At 52.9% G+C, this 9,998-nt stretch overlaps 1 protein-coding gene across 2 annotated transcripts; it reads right to left on the reverse strand.

Moving 5' to 3' along the window:
- Window positions 1–83: 83 nt before the first annotated feature.
- ZGPAT (zinc finger CCCH-type and G-patch domain containing) lies at window positions 84–9,974 on the reverse strand. Of its 2 annotated transcripts, none has more exons than NM_001024514.2 (7): window positions 9,924–9,974; window positions 8,857–9,521; window positions 2,162–2,295; window positions 1,788–1,943; window positions 1,121–1,240; window positions 626–1,031; window positions 84–497 (listed from the first exon to the last, which is right to left on the reverse strand). In NM_001024514.2, exons 2-7 carry the CDS (start codon window positions 9,441–9,443, stop codon window positions 359–361), a joined length of 1,542 nt encoding a protein of 513 aa, NP_001019685.2. In that variant the 5' UTR covers window positions 9,444–9,521; window positions 9,924–9,974; the 3' UTR covers window positions 84–358. The 2 variants fall into 2 exon arrangements, with proteins under 2 accessions (NP_001019685.2, XP_010809737.1); XM_010811435.3 differs by having other exon boundaries at window positions 9,787–9,968.
- Between the last annotated feature and the right edge of the window lie 24 nt (window positions 9,975–9,998).

The following is a 9,998-nucleotide window of genomic DNA, read 5'->3' on the forward strand; positions in this document are numbered from 1 at the left end:
CTCAGGACCCCTCCAGCCCAGCCCTGTGACCTGGCGCAAAGACCCCTACTCCCCAAAGACCCCACAGCCAGTTGAGCCTCCGATGAAATTAGACACTGCGACAAAGTCACTTTAATGTCTTTGCTCACGAGACACCCCAGGACACTGGCAGGTGGACTCAGTGTGCAGGGAAGCATCAGGAAGGGGCCCCTGCAGCCTGTTTCTGCTCAGCAGTGTCCACATGCCAGAGGCCAGCAAGAAGGCCCTTTGTGAGGTGTAGCCACAGAGCAGGCTGGCCCTTCTGGTGGCATCCCCGCTGTCTGCCCAAGGGCAGCAGGAGCCAAGGCCCCTCAGTTCTGTCCACAACACGTGCAGGGCTCTAGAACTCAGTCATCTTCTTGTGGGTGTCGGCCTTCCTCTGTTCCCGCTGCAGGCCTGCCTCCTGGGCCCGGAGCTGCCCCAGCTGCTGCTGGGCTCCTGCCAGCTTCTCCTGCAGCTGGGCCGTTGTCACACTGTGCCTGGGGAGGGCCCCACATTCAGCACTGCCGTCCCACTCCAGCCCCTCCTCAGACCCGGCCCGCCACCCCCGAACTCTCGCAGGGGAAGGTGGGCAGGGGTGAGGCACCTGGGGCAGGGCCACACGTACCGGCCAGCGTTGCGGGCAAGGGCCTCCTGGATGCCCCGGATGGCTCGCTGGGTCTGCTCAATCTTCTCCTCGGTCTGGAGGAGCCGCAGGCTCAGGGCCCGTTTGGTACTCCTGCTGGCATGGTATACCTCCTTGCCGCTCCTCCCAGGGGGCGCCGCCCCCACCTCTGGGGCCCCCGGAGCCCCGCCTTTCAGCTTCTCATTCAGGAAGTCGAACACACTGCGAGGAGGTGGGCGGCCCCCAGGTCCACTCCCTCTGCTCCGGCACTTTGGGGGCTTGCTGACACCAGCCTGACCAGCCCGGGTTCTCTTCTGCAGGATCTCTGCACACTGGTCCAGTGACTTCCCACGTGGCAGCACCACAGCATGGACGGGCTCCACCCGGCCCTCTGCATGCCGGCCCAGACCTAGGGGAATGCCAGGCTGGCACTGCCACTGGACCTCTGGGCCATGATGGGGAGTCCCTCCTGTCCCCATGCAGCACACGTGCACTCACCCTTGCCAAACTCGTAGCCCATCTTGGCGAGGAGTCTGGAGCCAATGCCCCGCGTGTGCACCTCCCAGCCGGCAAAAGCAGAGCTGCAGGTCCCAGGGTTGGCAGCACCAGGTTCCACCACTGCAGGCATCAGACGGCAGTGGCTTAACCCAGCTGGATGCAGGGCATCCTGGGTTCCAGCCAAGGCTAAGCCAAGAGCTCAGCTCTACACAGCTCTGCACAGCCGGCCCCCAGCATCCCCAGCACCCTGCCCAGGGCGTGTGGCACAAGCAGAAGGCAGAGCCCGGCCGTCTCCACGACCTGGTCACAGGATGGCCCTCTTCCACACTCCCTGTTCCCTTGTGGAGAGCAGTGCTCCCCTCCATCAGTATGGACAATGAGGCTAACGGACCCCACATGGGCACCCCCACCCCTGGGGGGAGGCCAGACACTGACAGCCGATCCTTCATCCAGCCAACAGGTCCCTGTGCCCTGCAGGAAGCTGTCCCTTCCTGTGCATCCCATCCCCTCCCGTGGCTTGCGTGGGACTATGGTTTCTGCGTCTGTGGGTCTCTGGACATGCCCCAGGTCCAACACACACCCTTGTCTCCCCGGGAGTGCGTCCTTGTACTGACCACAGTGTGGGCCCTGCCAGCTGGGAGCCTCTTGGGGGTGGCAGCAGCCATACCTCGAGCATAGCTGGGGTCATCCGCATCGCTGCCGTCCGAGTCAGAGGACCCTGCAGGCTCTGTGCGCAGCGGGGGCAGGATGCTGTCCCCTTCTACCACAGTCTCTTTCAACAGCAGAGAGTCAAACTTGACTGTGTAGTAGCCGCTGTCTACATCTGGAGGGGCACAGAGGCAGCAGGGCAGCACACGGAAGTAACCTCTCTGGAAGGTGGGAGCAGGGTGGGGCCAAAACCAAGGGGGCCTTGTTCTTCTCATGTGTGGGGTGGGACCCCAACACCCACCCAGAGAAGTAGTCACGCAGGACTAACACATGTGACACATGGAGAGGGCTTCCTGGGAAGGGCCCGTCAGGGAGGCCCCGGGGCAGCCTCACCAGTGATCCGTGCTGGGTACCACAGACCATCCTGCCGCTTGGCCAGACACGCAGAGCCGGCCTGCAGGGAGCTCAGGTCCGGGTCCTGGAAGGGGCGCAGCTCGTCCACTGAGACTACCTGCCCATGCGAGAACCTGCAGAGAGGGCCGCATAACTCAGGTATGGCCACCAGGGTCCCACAAGCCCAGAGAATCCAGTCTACCTGCCTGGACACAGCCCCATGGAGACATGAATGGAGAGAGGGACACACATGTCCAGACATCTACAGACAGGCATATAATACACAATTATGCGCATCTACACTGAACACAACATGTATATACACGCAACACCCACACGTACACACGCCCACACATATACACTCAACATGTATACACACATCACACCCCCCCACACATGGACACGCACCTACACATAGACACTGAACACATGTATTCACATGCAATACACCCACGCACATATGTACACACACCCAGATACATAAACTGAACACGTGTATAAATATGAATGCACACCCATACCTATACACGCATACATATATACACAGGCACACATATAAGTGCACTCATGCACACATGTATGTACACACGTGCACGGACACAAAGAGGCACATACATTCACACATGCACCATACACAGGCACACACTTACATACACAAGCACACAAATGCATGTATGGACACACACATGTGCTTGTGCTCTAACTCTCAGAGGGACCTGGGTGCCCTGAGGACTAGAGGCTTCAGGTTACTCTCCAGCCTCCTGGGCTAGAGTCACGCACACACAGGCACACACGTGGCTGGGAGACACACTTGTGACAACAGTGCCCCGGGACCTCGCCACTGGACACAACAGGTCATCAAGACAGGGGGTCTGCTTGCGTCACTCACAGGGCTGAGTCCTCCCCAGCCAACTAGGAGGACCTGGCTGTGATGGTGCTGCCTTGTCTTTGTCACTGAAACAGTGACACCAAAACGAAAACCAGGAGAGGAGGTGGGACAGGAAGTGTGGGAACAGAGGGCTGCAACTTTGAACCTGGCCAAATAAAGACATGAAGCCACCAGGCACACATCTCCTGCAGTGCCCCCGTTTCAGGGAGGAAGCGTTCTAACCCACAAGAGCAAGCAAAGACAGGCCCTGGCTCCGACACACAGCCAGCCTTGAGTGGGGAGATCGTGGGGAGAAAGGAGAGGAGAGAAGGCATTTCAGTCACCTTCCTGGGTGGGGTTCTGGGAGGTTCCTTCTCACCCCTGCCTGTCCTTGGGCACCCAGGGTACTGCCAGTGACCAGTGGCACCAGCAGATGCAAGACCAGTCCACGTGTCTTTTGGCAGGCACAGTGGTTGAAAAGTCCTGCTCAACCGAGGAAAGAGACCCAGACCCAGGGGGAATTTGGCCAAACTCCTCCTCAGCACACCCAGACACCACCAATAAACCTCCTTGCAAGAATCTTCAGTACTCTTAGAAGTCCTAAATTTTGTTGTCCTTCTTAAGCCAGCAAGTGCGTCTATAAAATGACCCTAAAAGAGTACGGTGGACTTTGCATATGGTGGACATATGCAAAGATTGAGCCAGAAGGGTATGAACCAAACATGGAAGACAGAAATAACCGAAGTTCCCAACCGTGGGAGCAGTTAACAGCATGTGCATGAAATCAACATCAACTAAGAGCACAGGCAGCCTGACCAATGGAATGAAGGGCACCCAGGAAAAGATCCTAACATGACAAAGTCTACGCAGGACAGAAGAGGTGTTACTACAGAGGCAGGAAAAGACAGACTACAGATTTCATAAGGAAAAAATTTTAAATGTTTCCCAAACTCAAACCTCCAGCAACACCCCTACTTAATCATCTACCTCACAACATTTATGAATAGTGCTTATGATTTATGAGTAATTATAATTATTTGTGAATAATTGTAATTATTTATCAATAACACCGTCTAGAATAATAAGTAAACACATGAATGAGAAAACAAGCATTTAGAATAAGTGCACATCATAACTGTGGTTTATCCCAGGAATGCAAGGGTGGTTCAAAAGGGGAAAGCCATTCAATGAAACACAGCACATCAACAGAACACCAGCATATCAACTGATACAGAAAAGACACTTGGAAAAACCCAACGACCTCGCTTGTTAAAAACACTCAACCTGATAAACAGCATCTACGGAAAACCCACAGTTCACATCACACTCAAGGAGGGGAGGAGGGGTACTTTCCCCTAAGATCAGGACCAGACAGGAAGTGCTCCTGCCACTAGCATTCAGTATAGTACTGGAAGTTCTAGGTGGGGCAGTTAAACAAGAAAAAGAAATAAAAGCCAGCCGAATTGGAAGAGAATAGGCAAAAGTATCTCTGTTTGTCAATGACATAATTGTATACGTCTGATTCTTTGCGCCCCCAGGGACTGTAGCCTGCCGTGCTCCTCTGTCTATGGCATTTCCCAGGCAGGAATACTGGAGTGGGTTACCATTTCCTCCTCAAGGGGATCTTCCCAATGCAGAGATCGAACTCGCATCTCCTGTGGCTCCTGCATTGGCAGGTAGATTCTATATCACTGAGCCACCTGGGAAGCCTCAGGAAATTGGATACCCACATGCAAATGAATGAAGTTGGATACTTACATCGTACCATTAGAGCATATAATTTACAAGGGAAAAAAAACCTTTTAAAGGATATTTTATGTCAAAATTGAGTAAGTTGTATCAAATATTCAAGGAAAGCAACATGAACCAAGAATCGTATACATGTTCATCAAAACTGCTGAATTGTGTCTTCATGAAAGACACAACCAGAGCCTAACAGACAAGCTGCTGCTAAGCGCTTCAGTCATGTCCAACTGTGCGACCCCATAGACGGCAGCCCACCAGGCTCCCCCGTCCCTGGGATTCTCCAGGCAAGAACACTGGATCGGGTTGCCATTTCCTTCTCCAATGCATGAAAGGGAAAAGTGAAAGTGAAGTCGCTCAGTCGTGTCCGACTCTTAGCGACCCCATGGACTGCAGCGCACCAGGCTCCTCCATCCATGGGATTTTCCAGGGAAGAGTACTGGAGTGGGGTGCCATTGCCTTCTCCAAACAGACATGCTAGGTCTCTACAAATGTTATTCCTGTGAGCCCTTCCTAAAGAACCTACCAGAAAATAAGTCTCAGACAACCAACATGACTAAGAAGACCCTGACAGATGGGTAGATGGGAGCAGGAGACGCTAAGTTCCTTCCAGAACTAATGCTGAGAGTGAAGGGAGACAATGGGCCGAGATAGCCATGAGAGCCACCTGTGCAGGTCTAGTGCAGTCAGATGGCAGGGAGAATGGGAGGTGCGCGTCAAAATGCTTTAAACAGTTTTCAGTCGTCATAACTAAAGAATGAATGCTGTTCTGAGAGCGTCCTGTGTATGCAGAATGGGATAAAACAAGTTAATTATGGGACGTTGGTCCTTGAAGACCAGAGTCCTGAGGGAGAGAAGGATATACAGATGCAATCCAGAAAAGATTAAGAAATTAGTATGAACTCACTAGGCACTTGTCCTTGAACATACAGATGCACTAATACAGACATTAGCGTGTGTCCACCTGCACTTCTAGCTCTGTCTGCTGAAGAGACCTAGCATTGAGCCCCCTGCAGTGAAGTGCATCCCAGGGCCTCCACTGTGAGTCTTGAAATAGCATTTGCCATTAAAAGAAACCAGGACTTCTCAGAGATTTGGCTGCTTTCAGGGCTGTGGCAAGAAGAGCACAGGTGAGGGTGGGGAATCCTGATTTCCAGGACCGTGTCAAGAGGGCGAGGTGCCAACATGAAAAGGCTCCACCTGGCAAGGGTGGGACAGCTTGAGTTTCAATAAAAATCAGCATTTCAGTGGACTGAAATTCATCAAATGCATTTAAGTCCATCAGTCCACAAGAATATTAAATATTTTTTAAAGTGAATTTATCACCTCAGGATGAAAGAGAACCAATTTGTTATCTTGGAAACTAAGCAGATGAAAGAGAAACATCAGGCATTATCCTGCCTTTTCTATACAATCTGTCCCACTACCTAGCCAGCTTCTACAGGAGGAGAGGTGTCTCTGAAACACCCTAGCTGGTAAATGAGCTGATGGAGCTGAAAGCTCCTTGTTGCAATCCACACCATACCAGCAGATCCAGGCACTGAGCATCACATGCTGCAAGAAGCAGCAGAGCACTGAGTTGTGCCCAGGTGGTGCCCCGAGAGTGAGCAGGTCCCAGGATCCAGCTGCCAGCCTTCCGGTCACTGCAAGAATGTGCTGGGCTGCACCAGGGCGGTGGGTGATGGTCAGAATTAAAGGGTCTGGCCCTTCAACAGTGAAACTGGGAAGCCAAGAAAGGCAGGGGTGGGGGTACACAGTCAGATTCAGACAGCAGCCTTTAGACGTGAGCAAGATTAAACTGCAACATTTATACCTTAGCCGTATCTGAGTGATACACCACAAGGAACACAAGGAGGCGATTATCATAAAGGTTGGGGTGGTGGTTCTTTTTGGAAGAAGGAGAAGGCTGTGTTTGGGCTGAGGCACAGAGGACCCCAGGGTAACTGGCAGCTTTGTAGTTTTCAGCTGAGTACTCAAGTGTTACAGTGATCCCTTGTGCTGTCTTTACTTCCTGGATTTGACCTTTAAAACAACAAGATAAAAATTTTAAGTCCACTGCGTCCTTATTCGATGTTAGGTACTGTTTTTCTTTGCATATTAATGCATTCCACCCTCTTAACAACTGCAAAAGACATGCTCCTCTCTGTTTTATGGATAAGGATACTGAAACACAGAGCGATAAAGTTAGAACAACGTATGAAAAAATGTTCAATCTTCCTAATAATCGAGGAAATACAAGTTCAGTCAAGACCACCTCTTCACTTCAGTGGGTTCGAATCCACAAGTCAGAGAACGTGACCGAGAGTGCCTAAGGTGACTATGACAGAGCAGACCAGGGACTTGGAAGCAGACAGAGCACAAGGAAAGACAATGCTCGTGCCACCCACGCTGGGGACATTCTCAACAGAGACAAAAGATGTGCACTAGGACTTCCAGTGTGTTCTTTTTAGTAAATAGAAACTGGGAAACACCAGGAGACAGAATAAAATATGGCATATTAATGAGGAAAAATAATAGCAGTTAAAATGCACAAAACAGTCCTATAAGTATCAATGCAAACTTCTCTCCCAGACACACTCAGTGAGAAGAGCAAGTTGCAAAACAAAGCAGGCTGTACAACACAGTTTAATTAGAAAATAAAGCACAAGAATATTCTGTTCACAGACACACGTGCCTGTAAAGGATTCACACGCTAGAGAGATGCTCATCATAGTTGTGACAAGCCTCCCGGGAGGGGAGGATAGAAAGGCAGGTCCCAGGGCACTTCAACACTACTTTATCTTTACAATAAATTTTAAATAAGTAAATTTTAAAATAAAAATCCAAAGTAAAAGCAACAAAATAACTGTCACACCTGGGTGGTGGTGGGGTTGGTGGGCTGCATGGGTCAGGCCTGAAGCTGACAGCAGGCAGCAGCATTTCAGAGCCCGACTGCCCCTCGGGGGTCCAGCAACCACAGCAGCTGTAGGGCCTACCTGGCGGGCTTGCTGCCAGATGAGTGAATACACGTGAAACCCCTGGAACAGTGCTGCCCAGAGGAAGCAGCACATGGATATGTCAGTTCTCATCCCCACATGGGACGTGGCACAGGGACGGGGAGGAACCCTCCAGAGGGACCATGGCAGGAAGGATGGAGGGCTCCCTGCTCTGCTCCTTAACTCTCTGCTGGGGGACAAGGCAGTACCACCCTGTGGAAGCTCAAGGAGGCTTATGACTGATTCATGCACTTTCCTGTATGTACACTACACTTTTCACAAAACTCATGGGGAAAAAGGAAAAAAAGGGGAACTGCACCAAATAAGACTCTGGGCCCAGCAAAAATCTATAAAGAAATAAGATAATCAAACAGCTGAAGATATTGAATAGTTACCCTGGACTACTGACTAAAGAAGAAAATCATCTACTAGAAATCTCAGGAAATATTCCTTGGAAAGGAAAAAGAAGCAAAATTAAACGTAATATACATAAGGAAAACACAACATCATTACAACATTCGTGATTAAATACGAAAAAGGTCTTGCTGTTAAGTTGGTGAGGTGTGAGAGTGACAAGGAGGTTAATTTTTAACATAACATCCTTGTCACTGAGGTTAAGCGGGCATCCTGAAGTACTTACAGGCAAAATGCCCAGTAAGTCCTACAACCTGCTTTAAAATACTCCAGGGGGAGTAACAGAGAATACAAGAGTAGCAAAACATTGACCTATCAGACAGTGTGAGCAGTCTCTATGCTACTCTCCCTAGTTACCGGGTGTTTGACCACTTCCCTAATAAAATATCTAAAATATAAGTAAATTTTAGAAGTTTCACTTTGAAGCATAAGACAGGTCACGGTGGGGGGGCGGCGCTCCATTCTTTTCAACATAAACCCTTCTGTACTTCTGACATACCTGGGGGAAAGCCAAGAAGACCTCTAAACAAGGATACTGCTAGAAGAACCCCATGCCCCTATAAAGTTTTCTTCTCAGCATTTTGCTCGGCCAAGAAAAACAAAACTGCAAAGAACTGCAAAGGTTCTGTCCGCAAGTCCCCGCGCCCCGTGCCCCCCGCCCCCACTGCTAGGGGCCTAGAGAACTCAAGCCTTACCTGCAGTTTTCCTGGAAGCGGCACTTCCCCTCCAGGAAGAACGAGCAGGGCTTCAGGGACTTGTGAGTGGGGTAGAGATAGAGCACGCGCACGCCCGGGGAGCCGTCGTCCGCCTCCTCGGTGCCCACGATCATGGCGTTGTGATACTCCAGGGTGCCCCAGGCACTGTAGTAGGGGGCGTTCACCTTTCTCCCACTCAGTGCTGCCCCGCCCTCCTCGTCCTCCCCGTCGTCCTCCTCTTGCCCACGCTCCGTGGGTCCTGGCCCAGTCTCCCTCGAAGGAACAGTCTCCAGTTCTGCCCCGGGGGCTACCGGCACCTCCGCCGTCTCCGCGATGGCATTTTGGAGAGCCAAAGGCTCAGCATCCTCCTGGGCTGGGCGCTCTCCATCCAGCGCCGCCAGCAGCTTGCTCTTCCTGACCGACACCAGGCTGGCCTCAGTGAGCTCGATCAGCTCCTTCAGGTCCCCCTGCAGCTGGCGTAGGTCGGCCAGCTCCGAGGGATCCAGGCCAGCGCCCAGGGCCAGCTCCACCTGCTGCAGCTGCGCATCGTAGGTCCGGAGGGCGGTCTGCAGGCTCTCCTCGTCCATCCTGCCGGGAGGGGCCGATTTCCCGGGCCTGCGGGGCTGGGTCCCTGGGTCCTCAGAGGGGAGGCGTGGGAGCCAGAGCTGCGGAGAAGAGAAGATAGATGAGTCTGGGACCGACAGCCCCCGCAACGCCGGCACTGAACGCTGGCCGACCGCAACCCTCGGTGGACAACCAGCGGAACCAGTCTCTTCCTTTGGACCTGGAGAGATTTCAAGCTCCGAGAGGAGGAGCCAAAACTGGCCCTTGGCCGCCGGCCCCACGGCCTCGATTCCCTTCCCGGGAGCTGCCTTCAAGCTCTTCCGGGGTCTATGCGTCCAAGTCTAGTATCTCCGGCCGGGCCCACACCTGCGGCCTCGCGCCGCCCGTCTCCGCTAGGCCAGCAACCTCGGGCCAAGGCCCCGTTGCCCAGACCCCCTCCCCCCGGCCAGGCCCTTCTCCGCGCGGTCTCCCGGCCCCCGCCACAGACGGCCAGCCGGCCTCACCGGCCAAAGCCGCCCGGCGCCCCACTTCCGCCCTTGCAGCCCACTGGCACTTCCGCCCGAGCGCCGCCGCCGGCG

This window comes from Bos taurus, chromosome 13 (assembly GCF_002263795.3).
Source record: "Bos taurus isolate L1 Dominette 01449 registration number 42190680 breed Hereford chromosome 13, ARS-UCD2.0, whole genome shotgun sequence".
Taxonomy (NCBI): domain Eukaryota; kingdom Metazoa; phylum Chordata; class Mammalia; order Artiodactyla; family Bovidae; genus Bos; species Bos taurus.